Source organism: Electrophorus electricus, chromosome 18 (genome assembly GCF_013358815.1).
Source record: "Electrophorus electricus isolate fEleEle1 chromosome 18, fEleEle1.pri, whole genome shotgun sequence".
Lineage (NCBI taxonomy): Eukaryota > Metazoa > Chordata > Actinopteri > Gymnotiformes > Gymnotidae > Electrophorus > Electrophorus electricus.
Window position 1 is genome coordinate 4,962,506 of NC_049552.1, and position 21,303 is coordinate 4,983,808.

The window sequence follows — 21,303 nt, forward strand, 5'->3', positions numbered from 1 at the left end:
GTTTTACTAGAGCTTTCTAGCTTTTGGATAATCAGATGGGTGGAGAACAGCTCAGATGTAATTTCAGGTCAGAAATTCATCCAATTTTACCCAAATTATGTCAAACGTAAAGTCCCCTGATTGCTTCTACCACTCATAGTATGAAAGAATTCAAAAGGCAAAGAAAATGCACAAGACATGCTAAAAAAGGAACCATCTGTTAAAGACAAACTTTACTTGTTCTTCAGATTCTATGCACACATACAAATTTGCAGAGCTCTAAAATGGGCATGTGCTCTCAGTTAAAGAAGTGAAGAAGGAAGATGTAAGAACATCACAGTGTTATTACTCAGGGTTGTTTGTCAAGCAAATGAACACTTGTGTACTATTAAATGTCAACAGCTGAGGGGAACTTTTAAGTTTAATATGAAGTTGCCTGCGGAAACACTCTCAGGTGTTTTTATCCACAACAAATTTATAAACCTGCAAGTTTACAAAACTGTAGTACAAAAGTAAAAGTGTGATCAAGTCAACCCTACATATAATGGAAAGCTACATAACTGAAAGACCACAGCTGGTTTTCTGAGACAATTTTGAGAGACAAAGGTTGTCATAAAATAAACAAGTACCTGTGTTTTAATTCTCTTTTTGTTTCCTTGAGAATTAACCTAATGTTACAAATTCTGTGCTATATTAGAAATAGAAGAAACATGTTAAATCCACTGTAAAAACATTTTAGTTTCCATGTTCATCATTTTTTCATATATTGAGAGGCTGAAGACAAACAGATCGCTGGCTTTACTTCTTTGGTAAATGAAAACTGAAATAAAATGGAATTACAAGATCTGAGAAATGCCTGAGAAATCTGAGAAATGCCTGAGAGACATTTCATTATGTCTTAATCTGATTCACAGCCAATGAGGAAATGTCAGACATGTGCCAGGTTATGGAATAACCCCTGTAGGCCGATGCAGCAGGAGTACTGTGAGATGCATCAGTCACTCATACTGGTGATGAATCATTCACGTGCCCATGACGTGGCTCCCTTGGGCACAACAGACGGGACTCTGCACTAACATTGGAATTAGCAAGCCTTCTTTATAATACAGCGATCTGTCCCTTTTGCCGAAACAGTCTGAGTCCTGCTTTAGCAGACACCTTCTCAAGCCTTCCAATGAAACACAGGATGTTGAAATGTGAGCTTTATCAAGGTGTGCCTTATTAAACTGATTATGGATTATTTAATCTAAAATGTAATGTAATGTGTTCTGAAGTAAGAATTGCTCATTGATAACTATTGGATAATTATTTGGTCATATTTTGTTCTGATTTACATATTTTTCAGAAGGGCACAAAGAAGAGCCTGCATAGGTGCGCAGACATGCATGGTGCTGATTATTGATTAAAGTCCCTATCACAAAATTCTAAAAAATATCATTATCACGATACAACAAACAATATTTCTCACCACACTTTTTCAGTTGCACAATTAATTTGATCAACATACAATTTTCAGTTTGCTAAAAATGTTGAGTTTGTTTATACTTGTTTATGCTTGTTTATACAGTTCAGATTAAGAATATTTTTATTCTTTGACAATTTGCAAGATCCTTCGAGGCAGGAATTGCCACATGTGATAAGGGTATGCTCCTCGGTTCCCCCCAGAAACCATTTTATCCTCACCTGGTGAAAAGACCTTGTGCACCAAAGAGCATTAGCATGCTTCTTCTCCTCATTGCTGCGCCTGTTGCAGCACAGCAAAGCAGAAAAGCCTGCTTGAGACCCAATAGTGCTTGGCTGGGAATCCTTGTCTGGTAGGGAGGTTGGTCTCTGTTGAGAGAACTGAGTGTATCAGCAAATGGAACCTGAGAAGAGCCTGGTAACTGATGGGATCAGTGATAAAATCATGCAATTCTGTTTTCCATATAGTATCCAGGGCCATAGAAAACTGTGGGAAGAAACATATAAAGTACATAAATGCAGCGCTGAAACATTTATAGTAACAGCAATGTGGCTGAATACTGTAATATACTGTTAAAGATGGACATTTAAATTCAGAGAAAGCAATGACAAAAAGAAACTTTGACAAACAATATAACACAGGCTTACATAAAATGCTATACCGCACAGATCATTGACAAGTACATAGCATCAGGTCAAATGTAGTAGTCTTGGGAGTACCGATATACCAATATATCAGATTTAATACCCAACCAAAACCTTATATGCTTTTCTACTATTTTCTCATCAGAAGTGGAGGCACATCTGAGGGGTCTCAAGAAGCAGCCCAAACAAAAGTGTGTTAAGACTGCTGGGTAGAACCCTGTTAAGTTACACCTCAGTGTGCTCCATCTGCAACTGATGACACATATACATTAACCAACTTGATTCAAGGCTGCCAATGGAGCTTGTGGTGTGTCAGAAACCCCATGTCTGCTATCTACTTGGCATGTGTTCTGTCTCACAAAAGTTGAGAAAGTGTCTGATCAAACTGGGGGTGGAATATTGGTGCACAGATCTTATGCCAACAGGACCTGTGCAACTGTCCTCTGCTCTGTTGAGACCATCTGCTTGCCTTCGTTCTTGAGATGCTTCCACTCCCGAGATAGTTCACTGGGGTCATTTTATTGCAATTATCTTTTATCTAATATTTATAAGATGACAGGCACAGTGGGGTTTACAAGTTTTTGTGGCTGGTCACCTTTTTTCTAGTTGGGATTTCCTTATGCATTTGGCTTGGATGAACACATGAGCACTAAAAACCTACCTTTGAAAAACCTTTTATGATTTTATGGCCCCTGAAATTTTCCAGTGATTCATGGAGTAACAAAACACTTGGGATATTGCCAGACTTAAACATTGTACGTTACTTACTTGCAGCCCACATTCATGTGCATTCATAAATCTGCACAGGGAAAAACAATGATGCTATGACCTTACAACAGGAAGCGGCATTCTGTGAGAATAAGATCAGACATCTCAGGCTTTAGAAGAAAGACCATCTTTGTCATCATCAAGGGCTAGAACTGAGCAGGACATTCTGAAATGTTGAAAGCCTTTCAGTTTGCTTTTGAAGTGTAAATGGTTCATTTCGATGTGTATTGACAGTGTCAACATTGGATTGTATCAAAGCAAACAATTTCCATGCTATCACTAAAGAGAGTGTAAATAATAACCACACTTGTAGCTGCTGCTTGATGTGGGAGGCACCAGGGTTTTCATCTCTCCTGACATAATTAAAACCCTTGGGGCCAAATCAAAATGCTTTTCGTGCTCAACAATGTGAGAAATCTTCCACGTCAAGTTAGCTCCTGTGTTGAAATGGTTCAGTCTGAGGACCGGCATGGGTGAAAACCAATTAAAAGGGACCTTCAACGAAGTGTCACTCATTCAAAGCTGACGTATGTTCACCTCCATGTTGATAGATGGATTTGTTGCTTTGTATGGAGATGTTGGATATGTTCCTCCGTGTCTCCCATTCCTCAGTTTAGTTAAGTGGATGCATGCTTCCTTCTGCTACCTGAATGAGCCTTATTAAAACAATTCTATAGCAAAAATGTCTCATTTACAAAGATACATAAGGCAATGTATGCCCTAAAATGATTATTTTACATTTCAGTAATGGAACTTATACTATTAAAAAATTACATACCTTTGAGAGACAATTACATATCTATCTGCCATCTAGCATACCACCACCACCACCAACAACAAAATCCTTATCATTTTGTCAGTGACGCTACTAACCTGGATGGAGCTACAGTTGAACAGTCCCTTGTGTTGACATGGCCTGAAGCAACTATGTAAGCAGCTGCATTTCCTACAGTCACTGAGCTTTGACTCTGATATTACAAACACCTAAATGTAAATAGGAATGCACACAGACCCACAAATTTAAGGCACAAATACTCTCAAACTGTCAAACAAAATAACGTAAATCTATGCTAGTATGCTGAAAGTTAGGCTAATGTTACATTGGGAGCTGAACTTTCATCATTAGCTATGACAGGAGAGAGAGGGAAAAAAACAAGCAACGCATCCATCAACTTTGTAGCTCAGCATATCTTATAAGAAATTAAGTTATGATGTTTGACTACATCTGGAAACTCTGATATGACAATGTAATGTTAGTGTTATGCCTGTAGGGTTATGTAGCGTGATGCCTGAGAAGGTTCAATTAAATGGATGACAATTCACTTCTGTCAAGATCATTAATTCACATTAAAACCTCACTGCCACAGGGAGTTATTATTATTATCTTCCTTTTCCCCATTTACTTCATTAACTGGCATGTCTTCCCTTATAAACAGTCAGGCTTCAGTCAGTAATGCACCATGTCCAACATTATTTTAAAAAGCCACACAAAAAATTTGTCGCATTACACATTTATTTTCATTATAAATATAATTACCACAAAAAATTAATTCTTGCACATTATGGCAGAATAGAAACACAGTCAAGTCATTTTTGTGTATCATCCAGCTACTTGTAGCTTCTCAGATAAACCAGTCGATGTGGCTGAAATTTCTCTCGACACAGTGGACACTCCGTCTGCAATAAAAAATAGTCAAGTTCCTTGTAATCTTGAAAAATTGGAATGTCAAGGATATTTTTATACTTACAAACTAAAAGCAAACTAGCATATGTAAACACAGCCTCTCATTTGGTAACTACTCAGTAACTACACTAGAACTAACATGAAAGATGTGGCACTCTAATATTCATCCTTGCAACTGGAGTCAGTCTAACAAGTGCATCTTTGTAACATGAATGACAAGACAAAATTATTTCTTTTTAAAATGTTAACTTGAAAAACATTTAAATTAAATTGTCAAGCACACAGTCAAAAAAACCTTCGTCCAACAAAAAAAAAAAACCTTGTAAACTCTGTAAATTATATCAGAGTTAAGGTTAAGCAGTGAAACATAATGAAATATAAATCTATAATATAAATTAAATATATGTATCAATTTCCAATTGTTTTAATTAACCATAAACAATCCAATAGTTCTTAATTGGCTCTTATATTACACAGCAACAAGTGGGGAATGAACATCTAGATCCACCAATGGGACCTTGGGATGTAAGGGGGTTTTAATTATACAGTATATTGCAGTCAAAGTAAATGAAGCGTGCACTTGGATGTTTAGATTATTTAAAGGACTAGCCTTAGTGTTACACCATTCTGTGATACACTCCCAGCAGAAGAGATGGCCACAAGGGGTTGTGGTGGAGTGTCTCCTGTCTTCCAAGCACAGGATACAACGAGGCGCTTTAGAGGATGGGGACTTGGAAGCCTGTGGGCTGAGCAGAGACAAAAATGGCAAATCTGTAAGACAGCAAAACTCACAATAACTACTGGTCATAATAGTAGAGATTCAGGAAATGCGGCTGATTGTAACAGGTAGCTGCGTTTAGTAAGGTAAGTGATATATGGTGTGAAATATGGTCAAATGAAATCAGATTTTCTTTGACAGAAATGTATTATTTCTGCTATTTATTAGAGTATTTAGCAAAACAAGGCCTTATTCTAGCCTCAAAGATTTTCACAATTATAACACTGCTGTTCACCTCAGTAAGCAACTGGGTTGCTTCACTGCCTCAGGCTTCCCACTTTTAAAATGAACCTTTTGTTTGTAGTGTTTGTTAATATTAGATCTGGGCATTGCCCCATCTTGAGGGAAGGTTCTATGTAGTGTGCAGTGTTAGTTAATATTAGATGTGGGCATCGCCCCACCTTGAGGAAAGGTTCCTGTGCTGCTTCCACTCCTGCCTGGCACGCTGTCTCTGTCTCAGGTTGTTAAACTGCAGTGTCAGAGTGATGGCCAGCTGCAGTAGAGAGACAGCCCCTAAGAGCCGATAACTGGTGCGGATAGTTCTGTCATCCCCTGTCATTCCATGCACTCTGAGCTGGAAAAGAAATTTAGGTTGTCTTTGTAATTAAGCACCAGACAATAATATGTTTTAAGAAAATAATGTTATAACAGCTCATACTTCACACAAGTACAGAATCTTATAGTTTAGAATATTAATAGTTTTTATGAGACATGTATATTCTAATGTTATTACTTAACTATGTTTATGACTCAATACAATAACATAACAGGAAATACAGAGTTACGGCAGTTATAGCTGTTGTATGCCTATTTAAAGCTTCTACCATTAGGTACTTATTACCCTACTAAGGGCCATATTGGAAAGCAACTGGGAAGAAAGTTTAACTTACATAGCTGATGCCTGTAGTCCTTTTGGCCAAATGATAAAAGACACCACTAATATAGAACAGTGCCACATGCACCCTGTGTAAGATGGTGACTCCCTGTTGCACTGCGAAGACCACAGGTTTGAGGGATTTCCTCTGTTGCTCATTCAGCATCCTAACAGCTCTCTGTATCCAAGCCTTCACATAAGACACTGGGCTCCAGGTTAATGCTGCTTCTCGCTGGGCATTCTGGTTGACCTCGTCCTCTTCTGCCTCCAGCTCGTGTTCAACGCAGACCAGGAGCTTGTCCAGGAGGTATGGCAAGAAGGTATGAAAAAAAATGAAGGCACCTCTCCGTGTTCGGGAGGGAATCCTACGATTGGTGGGGTCGACTTGGACAATGCTGACATATTCCTCTCCTAAAGTCTGATATCCTGTGTGGAAATCAACATGAATGCAGTTTACGTGCTTAAAAACAAACAAACAGTTATCTCATTAATTATTTGTCAAAGAGGTGTTGTACCTGAGAGAGTTGTTAGTACATAGTATGTAAGGTCTGACAGCAATTCGATTTCTTTTCTCCACTGAAGCCATCGTTTGGAGCCTGGGAGACGTGTAATTTATAGCCAGGTGCAAATATTTATAGCCAGGTGTATTTTAAAAAGATCATGTCATTTCCATTAGCAGTACTTACCAGCAATAGCTTGGAAAACGTCGTTGGCATGATTTCTGAGACTGGTTTGATAGTACTCATCCTTCTGAGAAGAGCGAATCAACTGCGGTTGGTTGGCGTGAACAAGTGGCATTATAGCTAGAGGTTTAGTAGCTTGAGAACCTTTGACATTGGTGGATTATGTTGACATATTTGAGAGGAATCGTGCTTGTTAGCTACATGTGTCACCTAAGATGTAATAACAGCCATGGGGAAAGTCCAATACGTATAAGATAGCTATCTTGCTAAGCCACCCAAAGTACTGCGATAATGCAGATGGAGAATAAGATACTAAAATGAATACAATGTATATTCACATATCTACGTTCATAAATCTATTTTATAGATATATATTCAGTAAACATTCACAAACCTATTCACGAAAGTACACGAATAGCTAGCTAGCTGCATAACAGCTCTCGTACGAAGACGCAACGCGTACTACAGACAGTTCCGTGTTAGTCACGTGGGTTGAAGCGAGCGTTCCCATTCGTCGGCTGGCTCAGGCGTCACAGTCTGGATTTACAGCACCTAATCCAGAGACCTGGTTTTGTCCCCTTAATGTGCTCTTTTACTTTATGTCTCTTCGTCATTGTCTTCTTTTGCTTTGCATACCTAATGTTTACACTGTTTTTTTTCCACTATAAAATACTTAACGAAATTTCAATTTGTACTAAATAAAACTCGGGGGAATGCTCATGCTATTAATGACGACTCTGTGTTTTCTTTTTCCTTTGATACATTGGGAGTACGACCGCAAATAAAGAAAATGCTCTATAGTACATAAAATAAATAAATAAATAAATCCATACTTAAGGCTGGTCACCAGATTTTGTGTGTGTGGGCGGGTCCGGGGGCTGCAGAACTTGCTTGATTAAAGACTTGTAGAAACGTACTTACTCACTATGGCAGTCAGGGGACTGCGGGCTCTGTTTACACATGAGGAGGAGCTCTTACATTGAAAGATACTTGTGAATTCTTGCAGGCTAGAGTTAGATGGTGTAGAGGATAACTATACATTCTACAGTAACAGTGGGATCAAAGTTAGAAGATCCTGTGTCATTGAGGTAGGGTGGATTTTTTTTTCTCTTCATGGTAATGTTTATACTTTGTGCAAATACTGGGGGAGGATATTTGGATAAGATATAAATGCAAATGGTTGTGTGTCAGCTGCTGAAAACTGAGTTCTTTCAGCTACTTTATTAAATAAGCTACCATTTTGTTTAGATTTAAAACAGCAACATCTAATGTGTGGTCTCGAAACGGATTTTTGTGTCCTTATTTTGATCTTTCAAAATGTAAGTCTACTACATCAGAGAGATTCTAGGATGAGTTATAAAATGACATTAATGTCAAGCATAGTCTATTATTCAACATATTTATTGTCTATATATCTGTTTGTTTATTTATAATTAAAACTGGTATAATTAAAACTGGAAAATGTTAAATTCTCCTTATAGTGTTATTTGTTTTGAACAGCAGTGCAATAAAAAAACAAATGGTGGTACGGTCAGGACTTTGCTCTTTTGAGTTAATTCATGAATGTCTTGTTGTTAGGCATTGCTATGTCAGGTTAATACTCTAACTGCCTCCCACTGGACAAAACAAAGGCCCGCGGTGGTCCAAAGCTAAATATTTAAATCAATAAATGGATGATTTGCTGAATTGAATTGGCCATGGTCTAATTGGTTACTTACAATCTTACATTTAAATATATTATGTAAATCTATAAATGATATAATTAAATCCATAAACACTGTACGACAACAAAGACATGAAACAAAGAATAAACACTACTTTTGGACCTGATTTGTCCTAAACCGTCCCCAGTAATCATGTACACAGCATGTGCTTCTTCCATCCGCAACCCATCAAACTACCCGCCCACTACTGCAAAGACTCCTTTGCCCTTACTTGTCCGGTGTTGACTCAGGGCTGTTGCCCCATATGGGAACACCCACTGTGGACAAAGAGCTTTCCCAAGACATCAGGAAACTTCCTTTACCTGGAGCATGGAGTGGTGTGCCTGAACTATATTGGGCATTTATATATCCGAACACGCTCAGTTGACAAGACAGGAGAGGAGAAGAACTGTATGAAGAGACACAAGAGTTTGTTTCTATCACCATAGCAGTTAGACACTAAGTCTGGGAACTGCCACCTTCAGCTCTAGTAAGACTCGTCTTTTAAAAAGGTAACACGACACCTCACATTAATGCTTTTCTGAAGGGTGCGGAGAAACGTAGATAAGGAGATATTGTTGAGAACTGCACGGGTGAACACGAATGCCCAGGTGTAGATCCGGACTTAGATCTGTGCGACGCTGGGGTCGGTTTCCTAGATTGAGTCAGGTTTTCACCTTGAGGGCTTCAGTGCAAGGAAACATAACACCCCTCACCTGAGAGAAAGACGGGGAACATAAACGGAGTGGGGGAGGATAAAGAGAAGTGTCTTCAGGTGATCTTGAACTGTATGGTCATGGAGTGGGGTTTTTTAGGACAGCCATTCAGAGTTTGCATGCTGTCATGCTCGACATAGCACGAGGCTGTGTTTTTGATCATTGCTTGGAGTGGAATAACGTCTAGTGAAACCCGTCTTGTGCCTGAGGCTAAACTGTGAATCAGGCACCCATAAATTAGACGTTAACCTGTGTATTTAGACAAGGAACACCCCTCCATTTATGCTTTTTCAAAGGTTTACAGTGTGTTTTATTAGCCATTTGGGCTCCTGTTCCTCGTTGTCTGATGCAGAGTGGAGTTTGTTGGGTTGGAAAATCTGTGCAGTCTTCTGTAGACATTCGTCTGAAATAGGCCGGCCGTTTCTACACACCTCAAAGAAAGCCCAGTTCAAAAACTACGTTCTAAAACCTTTTTTGCATTCATATGTGTGTGTTGTGGGCTGCATTGCGAGATGCAACAGGAACCTGTCGGTTGAAAAGTAGTGAAAAGGCCTATTGTGTTTTCCACTCTGTGTGCCAAAAAGCAACTCGGGGGGTTACATAAAACCACCTGTTGATTAAACAGCAAACATCTGCCTGTGTGAATGGTACTTTTCTTATTACATAGCCACCAGGCAGAATAAAGTCCATGTACATTTTAACTTGACTTTCTTCTCAAGTATTTTAAGTAATCTCTTATCTAATATTACCATATGTGTGATCTTGTCAACATATATTTGCTGTTATGATAAAGGCCCTAAGATGGAGAATTTGTATTCCATATTTTAGTTCCTAGAGCATTTTGGATAAAGCAAAACATTTAACACAAAAAATCTAAAAAACAAAAAAACTGCAAGCTAACACAAACCTAAAAATACAAACTTTAATCAGTGATGTAAATGATGAAGACTGTAATAACATTAAATACTCCATAAAAGTACATTAGAAAAATTTTGGAAGCAAGTGGCACTGCATGTTTCATGAGTTGCATTTCTTGCTCAACTGTCAGAACTCCACCATGTTTCACCACATTTACCCAGCCTTACTGCTGGTCCTTCATGAGGAACGCAATCTTTATTTCACTAATGCGATGACTATTATTGAAACGGGACTCATTTTCTCCCAACTTATGGCTGAATATCCCCTTATGTATGTACAATATTTAAATAAGAACATTTGTTGATTTTTGTTATTATTTAAAGTGCTGCTTTTTGCTGGATCATAAATGCAACTGCTAAAGTGCTGATCGCTGTTGTTTGCAAGCATGCTCTTTGAAAGTGTGTTGACAGCATCTATCGTTAAAAATGTATGACAGATTAACATGAGGTCATGTTGAAAATAAATATGCCTCTTCAAAAGGGTTTTTGTTCAGGGCCTCAAATGTATCTTCTCTCAGTAATCTGCCCACAGGTTGTCATATCAGTGTGACCAACAAATAAGATGACTGCATCTCTTGCATGCAGCAAAGTCCTTGCTGGTCAAGGCATAGTGTGGTAGTTTAAATCCCTGCTAGAACAATATGCATATAAACCTGCAACTCTCCAAAATGGGCCCAGAAGGGCCCAGAAGTGACAGCGGCCCTTCACAGTAGCTGTGCAAGGGTAAAGAATTAACGGCCAGCACTTGCATGCACGCTTGTGTATCTGTCAGCAATCTAAATGGCTTGGTACACAAAAGCTTTTGTTTTTTTACTATAGGGAGATTCAGAAGTGAGTCAGGTGGGATGAAAGATCAGACAGGGGCCTTCCTGATTCGCTGTTCCTACTTACTGTCCCTCAGAACATGGTGTTTTTGTTCTACTTGTCAGTAGTTTACTTTCCACTTTCTCCATTTCACACTTGTCCCAAGAAAGTAAGGACTGCAATTCTAGTTCTCATCAGTTAGCATAAACTAATTTAAAAATTGCATTCAGTTTCACTGACTTGTGTTCAAATCAAAGTATTTTTTGCAAACCAGTAAATGTGCTCTTGGAATAGCTGATTATTTGTTTCTGACTTAATTAGCCTGCTATGGATTGCTTAGTACTTCGAAAAGGCTTTTTTATTTATATTGCTCTATGATTAGCACAGATTTCATTTCCTGTTTCTACGGGAATCAGTAGGAACCAGACATATTTGTCATGCTTCGAGTGGAGGCCCATCACTTGGCAGCAGATGTTTGGGTGGTTTCCCCCATGCTGTCCTGCCTGTTGCCTATAGCCAGGTGTTCGGTTTTGCTAACATGCCTAGTCGTGTGGCCCTCAGGCCCAAACTTGTCATAGCCTTTCCCAGCAGCCGCTCAGAAGCAACACTGTCCCATTGTTCTGACGTGAGGAGGTAGTTGGTTTAAGTTTTGTCTAAGCCACAACTCCTTGCAGGTCCTTCGTGGTTTTGTCATTTTAAAGTGCAGTATGGAGTCAAGTGATTTGTGTTTGACCGTGTGTGTGTGTGTGTGTGTGTGTGTGTGAGTGAGTGCATGCATGTGTGTGTGTCTGTATCATGGAAGGGTGTGTTGGGCTGAAGGAAAAGAAAGTTGGGTAGTGGCCATTTTCTTTTTTTTTTTTTGCCAAATAAAATCCTCATGTAGAAAAATGGAGAGGTGTTTCCTTAACTTGTCAGCACTCATCTTTCAAATATAAGCCTTCTCTTATTTTTCTCTCTGCTCAAAACGTCTCTGTTGAAGGAAAAAGGAAATGAATGAAAGATGACACAACGTGGCCTGTTTCATGTATCTCGTGTTTCATGCTCAGTGTAAAGGTCCTCGCTGATAAAGTGCTAATTAACCCGTGTTAATTAGACATGTTGCCAATTATTACGTTATGAGGTATTACATGGAGAATAATTACGCCCTTTCTCAGTTGAAAAACATAGAGATATAAGCAAATAAGGACTAGGCGACAAATCTCTCTCAGCGTAGCAGTGAATCTTTTGCAAAGCAAGAGTTCCCCAGTGTGATCTTAATATTTACTTTCCAAAATGTGGAACTGAAGCTTTCCACAGCTTGCAGTGGTTGAATTTCAGATCGACTGGATGACAACAGCAATGTCAGAAAAGCATCAGATCCTCACAAAATGTCAAGGTTAGGATCACAATGCCTTCCATCTGGTGACCTTTTACCCCGAGTGGGCAGGCTGCACATTTTGAATAACATTCGCAATTCTGTCCAGTGTTGCATGCTGTGTTTTACTGCATTGTATAAGGAGTGTCAGAGGTTAGTCTGGCATTAACTTTATTTGAGTTATTTAAGTTGCTCAATTGTGAAACTATGTTTACACTTCTCTGCATGCATCTTAGACAATTGTGCTTATTCTGGTGTGAAATGCTACACTGAGTCATTGCACGTGTCTGTTTTCTGTGTGCATTACTATCTGTTTACATTTATAAATCAATGTCTGGCATATATTCATTTGCAGACAGCTTTGTACAAACATAACAAATATTTGTATAGAGATGTCACAGCAAGTGTTTCTATGCTCCCCTTACAATTTTCTTTGTGCGGGAATTTATGTTTGAGATCTCTTTAAGAGAATTTGTGACAGTTCATATCAATATGGCTGTGTAATAAAGAGCATTAATGTTCATACATAAAAAAAACCCCAGTTGATTTCTGTTGATCTGCGGAGATGGTCTTGAAAGTCCACATACTGTGCATTTGAAGTACCTAATCTGTACATGTTTGCATTGTGTCATCAGGTCCTTTCTCACTCTACCTTGCCCCAGCACTGAGCAGCTGCCTGGGGGTTAGAAAAGTAGTGGAACCCACAGAGGAAGCTCTTCACATTATCACCATCATCAGTCAAACCTCCACCCAGACATCCTGCCACCCCCAGACACTATAAACTCAGAGCACCACTCCAGGCTCACTGGGGATGTCGACGGAACGTCTACTGAACTTCTGGCATCCCTCGGACTAAGCGAGAACTGAGATGCAATAGCCGATATCCAGTTCTGGCCAACACCTTGTGGATACCTGGAGTCGACAGGACCCGCTGGCTTCAAAGTGATACCAGATCATAAATGACTTTGGACTCAGCTCTTTTGTACACATTCACCTTTGCTTTCCAAGGTGAGGGAAACTAAATACCATGGATACAGTCTCTTTAAATGCATCCCTGCAATCTGGAGGGCAGAGTGCAGACATAGACTCTCCCAGTCTGTCTATGAAGTCCTTGGCTTTCACCAGTGACAGTGACTCTTTCCGGAGCAGACACTCGAACTTCTTCTTGTCTGCCAACTTCACCGCTGTTGGTAAGTGAATGGGGCTAAGAGTCCAAAAGTGGATATTGAGAAGCTGTTGCAGACTAGTGGTTGTGCTGTGCTGCCTTTTCTCTATAAAGAAGAGTTATAATGACATGACAGTAAATGTCTTTGTCCTTATCTGCTGTAACAAGGAATATTTTTTCACCTGATTGATAGATTCAGATCTAGGCTTGGTGCTTATGGTTATGTTGTGTTTCAGTCAGTTACCACACAAGGGGTTAAAAAAAGAAGAAAGGTAACATGTAATACCATCCTCCATTACAAAGTGACTCCAAACAAGTTTGCTTGCTGTGTGACACAAAACATGTGACACAAAACACACTGCAATTGTTCTGCTGCATGACTAGCATAGTACTTAATCCAGTGATATTTTTAATTATGTTTTAAAGTTATCTATTTCAACATTTGTATTGTGTCTCATTTCATTGTACATTTCCCTGTCATGCTGCATTGTCAGGATTACCTCCACATGTGATCAGACCTGTATTATTCTACTGTTACTGTACACTGTAGACTATTAGTTGACTATTATAATGAAAGCTTTCGAAGCCTGTACAGATAACAACCGTTCAAAGAATCATCACCCCTCATCATAACATTTGAATGGCCTGGAGCTAATGACTAAACTATCTGGCATGAATATATGCTAGCATATGATAATGGCAGACAGCAATGGGCAATTATTGTTAATGAATTTCTGGTGAATTGGAAATGGAATCCTGCTGGAAAGCACATCCTGATTAGCTTTCTCACCAGCTCCATATGTGCAGCAGTCTACAATATGTTGTTGTGGTGTGTCAGACTGTTATGTATACAGAGCCACGAAGCTCTCTTGACACCTGCGGTTCATGAAGGCAGTGTTTGTGCAAAACAAATAATTAGCTATTCATCATATAGGTTGTGTAGACATGGTATTTTATATATGTGTTTTCTCGAGTGGTTCTGGATGCAAGCATCCAAACAAGCCAACCCCTTTTACCTCTTGAATGATTTCTCAGGCTTTAGCTTCCTAATGCCGCCCTCCAGGAACCCCTGGTCTGCTCATGTTCTTGTTGTGTCCCAGCCTTTTATTGGATTCCAGCTACCCCCGCACCTGAAGCCAGGGTTCAATAGCTCCTGATTACATTGACTGAAATGTTCCTGAAAAAATGTGGCCTGGCTGGTTACTCTGTTACCTCTGCCTTAGGATTTCTTGTGGTCAGAAGTGTTGTAGCAGTGATAAATATGAACAGATTCTGGAACATGCGAAATGACCTGTGCCTGTGTGACAGTGGCAAACTGTCTGAAAGGCTTGTGTTTGTTGTGTTCCTTAATTGCACCCCTGAACACCAATGCTTTTATTCTGATGAGAAAATTCCTGGAAAGGAAATGTTTGAAGGACAGTTCACATGACTCGAGGTCATTTTGTCATTCATGAAGTGCATGAGGAACATCACAGCTCTGGTCCTGCCTTCCATGAAAACTGGGTCACCAATTCTTGGCCTCTAACTGTCTTGCCGTTACACCTATTCATTCTAATTGAGTTTAGCACCACGCAGAGGTACCTTGCCTTGGCTTGTCTCCAATCTAGTGTGTTGTCATGTTTCGGGTTTGATTTCAGACAAACCAGACCCCTGTTTACTGCATCACTCCACAACACGCCCTGACAGGCCATGGCCGGGCGCGCTGTGGCCAAGCGACAAACGCGTGATTGCGAACAGCTCAGGCCGTCTTCATCAGCCCTACGCACCAACTGAGTAATTAGGCTACGGCACATCTGTTATGCACGCCATGTTCTGGAATGTCCTGCGATAACACTACTGCCAGTCAACCTTCTACGGTTGTGAAAAACCTGGGTAACCAAAAGCTTGGTTTAAGTGTGTTTATATGAGCTGGCCTCAAGTACACCTCACATGGGATGGGGTGGTTCAGAAAAGCCTTTTATTGATGTCAGTGTGGTTGATCACTTTCAGTGATGCTCTTGACTGGGGAGCTCACCTGAGTCATGCTTAGTCTGAGAAGCCATTTCACACCTCTTCTCAACACTTTTCTCACAAAGCACGTGAGTCCAGGTCTTGTTTCTGTTGTAAATTATATAGCCAATGAAAGAAGAAACTGTAGCAATAATAGACACATATGATGTAAACACTCCTTTTATTTCAATTGTAATTTATTGTTATTTATGCCTCAATTTTATCTTTTTGTTTAAACTGTCTTAGTGTTATTGACAAGTCTCCAGTAGAGGGCAGAATTTGTTCCATTTTTTGCATAAGACACAGACACTCACTCTCTCGACTAAACAATTATTTTAAAAAGTGCAATTATCTAATCCCAAAGGCATGTGTTATTACATTATACAGCATATGTTTGTGTTCTAAATTGAATTGCATTATTTTTAGTCAATAGCAGCAGCAGCCGCTTAAATTAGCTTTTTGTTCATTTTTAAACCCCATTCCTAATGCGGTCTACGTGTGTAGGTATAGGGGTGTGGCCTGCACTGTAGCATCACACATTTTATGGATACCTAAATGCTTTCAGATAGCCAATGTAAACACTAAAACAGAACACTTTATAATAAGCACCAATATGTTTTAATTATATTTAGCCTATATATTTATTGGCATTATGCTGGTGGTTGATTTAGTTGAGATTTTTATGTAGACATCAGAAATGATAAATATACAGCTAAATATTAACAGTTCAAATATTTAGAGCTTTTTTAAAGTATGTTGATCGATTGACTAAATTATGTAAAATATCTTTAGCATGGCTCTAGCTTATCCCCCGACCTTAGTTGACCTCAGACATGAGGCATGTCACACATTGATTTTGTTGATTACACTGGGACGCTGCCTCATTCACACCTGCTAAACCTGAAGTCTGCAAATGTTTGGTTACTTCTGCCCTGGAGAGTATGAACAATCTTCAAGCCAAAATTAAACAGCTACTTTCCCCTCCCTTTTCTAATCTCATCTGTCTACGTGACTGCTGGGCCCCGACACCTTTGTTTAAACACCGCTCTGGTGCACGTTCTTGTAAGCAACCATATTGCCGACCTGGGCTAGCATCCCCTTCCTGCTCTTTTTTTTCTCATCAGTGTAAGACTGTAGCATTACATAGTCCCTTAGTGGGACAACCAAACAGCAGTCGAGGGGCGAGAGAGTGCGGCGGAACTGCACCCGAGTTCTCCATGTCCACCTGGGATCACCAGGTCAAATATTGTGTTTCAGACTATACATGCTAAAAAAAAGGCTATTACACATTTCAGCCCCACGACAGAGAATATTGATAGATCTATCACTAATTATTCCCACTACTCTCATACTGTAGCAACATTTCCTGCTTTTAATGGACACTTTTTATTTTGCAGTGAAACAATAATAAGAAAGTGGCAGTAACAGTGTAGAACGCTGAACTGTCCACAGTGTGGCCTTGCCCACCAGGCCGTGGCACTGGCCCTGTTCATTCTGATCAAAGGTACATTTTGCCCCACGCTTGTTCAGGGGGCTATACAGATGTGTTTGATGCTTTCTGAAATTCTACAGTTTCACGAATTCATGCGAGGATGCCCCCTTGTTGCTCTGCCTACAGTGATGTCTGAGTTTGGTTTTCAGATTCTCGTTTACACAGGGAAGAGTGAAAGAGACAGACCTCTAACCAGGGTTGTTGCTGTTGCAAAATTAATGCAAGACGGCTTCTGATCTTTTGTGAGCGTAGTAAACATACAAAATGCCTTTTTAGTATGTGCGCTTGCTCAATGGTGGAGCCCTTTTGCAGTTTGGATACTTTCAATGCTTCAGCACCACCAAGTTGCTTCTCAGAATCCTACAGCGTTCATTCCTGCTTCCTCCTCATCCCATCCCTGAGCTACAGTACCAAACTCATTTTGTCCTCTCTTGGTTCATGAATTTAAAAAAAAAAAAACAAGTTCCAGGTTTTACATTTTTTACTGTGGTGAACCTTTTTTAATAGAATGTTAAAAAATCAAAAGGTTTTTTTAAAAAGCAAAAAGGTTTTTTTGCAAAAGCAAAAAGGTTTTTTAAAAAGCTGTTTTTAAAAAGTTTCTCTTTATTATTCATTGCTTTACTTTCTGATTTGGTAAAGAGCTGTGGGCCTTATAACGCAGGTTGGATACAGCCAACAGTGTTATTGTATTCTGGTAGTATGCAGCCAGGTGCCTGAGGCCAAACCAGTGAACTGTCTGCTCCGCACCGCACACGGCCGGCCTTTTTCAATATTTCATACTGAGCAATGCGCTGTCATACAGGCATATTGATTAACCAATAGGCCTGAAAGAGATTATACTATTTTTTTTCAAAGGTTACTGGCTTGTTTTTACTGGTGCAGGACTGGTGCATTAAAGGAGCTGCAAGTGTGTTTAATTTTATCTTTGCTGTCTGAATGTTTGGTAAGTGCACGCATGGGTTTGAATCCAGAAGCCAGGGCAGCATATGACTAGATTAAACCAGTTGGTAAAGCATTCGGAGCACAGGCGGGGCTGGAGTGCATGCTTGTGAAAAACAAAAACATTCAATATCTCGGCATGAAGAGAGGGAGTCGGCTTTCACCCTCTTCATACATAAGTCATGAAGCTAATATATGCACCAGTCATTTGATTGGCAGGGTTAACTTTGGCATTTGCATGTATAACAGCGCATATATATGCTTCAGCAGCTACAAACCTGAACCCCCTGTCGTCTAACCGAGCTCAATATTCCATTTTCATGTCTCCTTAATAGATTTTTCTTCCCCCCCTTCCTTGGGAAAAATATGCCAAGAGAGACACAAAAGAAAGAAGCAAAACTCATTAGGTCTTATCGGTGAAAGCAGATGTTTGTCGGCGTACGAGATGGTACTTCACTGTAAATGCGACCTTGGTTGCGGCCAGGCTCATGATCTCAGCTAGCCCCAATGAGGTGCTCAGGCCCCTATCAGACGGACGCATCGGGCCGATATGCTAAGGTGGGGGGATGAAGGGTATTGGTCTAAATACACAGCCATTTGCCCTGGAACTGCAACCTCTGGCGCTTTGTTTGTTTGCCGCAATGCAGAGCGCCACAAATGCTAGCGCACAGAAATCTGAAAAAGCTAAGCTGTGGTGTTGCTATGCTGTGCTATGGTTTTGCTTTAATGGGTCACTTTTGCAAAGATTTTTCTATAAATGCGGTGCTGAGGTGTTCTTTATTTGGCATTTTGATAGACAGCCGAGGTGTGTGTTTGTGTTTTATAAAGGAATGTAAAAATGCATTTCAGTGCCTTCAGTATTCACAAAACCTTTTATAACTGTACAAGCACATTGAAACGTGAGATCTTGTAAAGGCAAGGTGTCCAAGGCATGTCTATATCAGTGTAGCTCATTTTGTAGATAGTGTTTATTTCCAAACGATCAAATACTTTGCATCTACAATATGTATTTACCCTATAATCTGCAGAGCATGTTTCAATGGGGCGTCCAGTACCAATTTGTCACCCGGCATCACAGCGCAATGTAAACCATCTCCTCTCTGAGACTTTGAACGCCAGTGCCCTGGGGAAAATGAAATATCCACACCATAAATTTATAGTTAAAAATATATATAATTTTATGACCCCCCTGAGTGACCAGCCCTTCACACAACTTGTTTAGTGAAGTTTATTATTTATTACAGTTTACCAGTATCATTGGGATTTGAAGACACCAGCTGTCTCCCATTAATGCTTGGTCATGTGGCAGCGTTGATAGGTACTAAGCAATGCTGGTCATTCTTCTGAAAAGCTGCTGTTTCAGGGTTCATTGGAAGACAGTTTGCTTAAGCAATTGCCTTCCCTAACTGCCAACACTCTCATGTTATAAAAAAGATCTGCTGCATTGCCAAAGATGGGACAAAAAAGTCCAAATCATTTAAAACATGAGTTTACTGAAACATTTATGCTCATAGCCATGCAATATCCATAGATAAACATTTACAGCAGGTCATACTGAAGAGCTCAGTAAATTTAAGTTTGCCACAAGTCAGTTTGTGAACTCTCTGCCCTGGTAGGTCTGCTCCGATTAACTGTAAGTGCCATTACTGTGAAATGTAAGTATCTAAGACCAACAACAGTTCAGCCACCAAGCAGTAGAACATGCAAAGTCACAGAGCATTGCCAATGACAGTTGAAGCATGCAGTGCATTAAAAAAAAAATCTATCTTCTGTTTCTTCACTCACTACAGAATTCCAAACTGCCCCTGAAAGCATCAACAACATAATCACTGTGCATTGGGAGCTTCATGAAAAGCTATTTCTTGGAAGAAACACTTGCACACAAGCCTAAACTCATTATGCATAATGCCAAGCTTCAGATGGAATGGTGTAAAATACGCAACTTCTGGACTCTGGAACAGTGGAAACGTGTTCTCTGGGGTGCCAAATCTCACTTCACTATCTGGCAGTCTGATGGACATATCTGGGTTTGCCAGGAGAACACTACCCACTAGAATGCCACAGTAAAGTTTGTTGGGGGTATGATGGCCTTGGGCTGTTTTTCATGGCTTGGGCTAGGTGCATTAGTTACATACTGTTATGTTACATACAGAATACAAAGACATTTAGGCAAATATATGCTTCCAACATACAGCTAGGCCAACCCCCAAGGCAGGACCAACTTCATATGGTTAAGCATGGGGTTGGAATGCAATGTCCAACAAGTTCATATAGGAGATGATCAGGCGTCTACATCCTTTAAGCCAAACAGTGTATTTCAATGTGTGAAAAAAAAAACAACCTCACATCCAGGGACCAAATTGTTTAATTTATTCTTGAGAAATTTAAAACACATTATGGTCCTTATATATGGATATAATTATGCGGGAGTGCTGTTTTCCTCTAAGTGGAACAGTTAGAGTATGCATTTGACTCTGTGCTGTTTCAGTCTCATTACCATAGCAGCCGGTTGTGTGGCAGTATTAGTGACACCCAAGAGGAGTGATTAGGATGTTCTAGGTCTGAGAGGCTATGATACGCAAATGGCCAGATTCAGCGTGCCTAAGTGGGCTTTTTTCAGATAGGAGTAATGACAAGCCAAGTGCAGTTTATCACAGCCCTCGTGGGAGAAGGTGATTTAGCTCTCTTACCATTCATTTCTCTATTATTTTTTAAAGCTTTGCAGCCTAAAGAAGATAAAATAATGTGTGTTTAGGCACCAGAGAAAGAAGCTTAGTTTTGCTTTTACTGGAATGAAATGTAAAGCTTCAAGAAAACATCTTGATGAGTTTTTCCCTTCTCCACCTGGCCAAGTAAGTCTTTTGTCACTGTTAGGTTAGAAGAGATTTGAATAGAAGAGGATGTAGCAAACTTTATACAAGATACATAAAGCTAACTGTGCTTCACTGGCTGCCATTAATTGTTAGCAACATTAGCCTTTTTGAGGATGTATTGCTCTTAAAGCTGTGGGTTTGAGAGCTGTTGCTTTCAACACTCAACGGTAAGAGCACTGTGCACAACAGTGGCTAGACTGAGTAAGGCACAAGTTCTGAGTAGATGTCATTACAGTTTCCTTTGAGGAAAAGTAAGCACACTGAATGCATCTGGTACATTTTTTAATATTCATTAGAAAAACTAGTCTGACTGGCCCTGGGAGTTCTACTGAAGGGTAATTTAATAATGAAAATAAAGACTTCACATGTAGTTTCCTTGCAAACCCTCAGTGTAATTCACATCTTTGAAAAGCTTTAATGAAACATATTATTTATTATTATCCCTCTGCTGAGACTACTTATCAGTGAAGGATGCCACA

General features: G+C 39.8%; 2 protein-coding genes across 5 annotated transcripts in view; one reads left to right on the forward strand and one right to left on the reverse strand.

The window, feature by feature from the left end:
* Positions 1–4,348: 4,348 nt before the first annotated feature.
* Positions 4,349–7,334, reverse strand: pex10 (peroxisomal biogenesis factor 10). Its single transcript, XM_027011317.2, has 6 exons — positions 6,876–7,334; positions 6,705–6,785; positions 6,206–6,615; positions 5,717–5,889; positions 5,148–5,283; positions 4,349–4,530 (listed from the first exon to the last, which is right to left on the reverse strand). Exons 1-6 carry the CDS (start codon positions 6,985–6,987, stop codon positions 4,462–4,464), a joined length of 981 nt encoding a protein of 326 aa, XP_026867118.2. The 5' UTR covers positions 6,988–7,334; the 3' UTR covers positions 4,349–4,461.
* A 1,527-nt stretch (positions 7,335–8,861) lies between these two features.
* Positions 8,862–21,303, forward strand: part of plch2a (phospholipase C, eta 2a) — a 90,304-nt gene continuing 77,862 nt past the window's right edge. Inside the window, exons 1-2 of one of the 4 annotated variants that reach the window (XM_027011284.2) lie at positions 8,862–9,087; positions 13,002–13,556. In XM_027011284.2, coding sequence (XP_026867085.2) covers positions 13,394–13,556 — 163 coding nt within the window. In that variant the 5' untranslated portion in view covers positions 8,862–9,087; positions 13,002–13,393. The remainder of the gene's footprint in view (positions 9,088–13,001; positions 13,557–21,303) is intronic. The other 3 variants (XM_027011278.2, XM_027011285.2, XM_027011286.2) reach the window with 3 other exon arrangements.

What these genes read in the sequence shown, in the direction of transcription:
- pex10 (XM_027011317.2), bottom strand. Translation starts at nt 6,987, where the DNA reads ATGCCACTTGTTCACGCCAACCAACCGCAGTTGATTCGCTCTTCTCAG. An exon ending in CGTTTTCCAAGCTATTGCTG is followed by an intron (nt 6,786 to 6,875) that starts GTAAGTACTGCT and finishes CACGTCTCCCAG; the next exon opens with GCTCCAAACGATGGCTTCAG. An exon ending in CAGAATGGTGTAACACTAAG is followed by an intron (nt 4,531 to 5,147) that starts GCTAGTCCTTTA and finishes TTTTTATTGCAG; the next exon opens with ACGGAGTGTCCACTGTGTCG.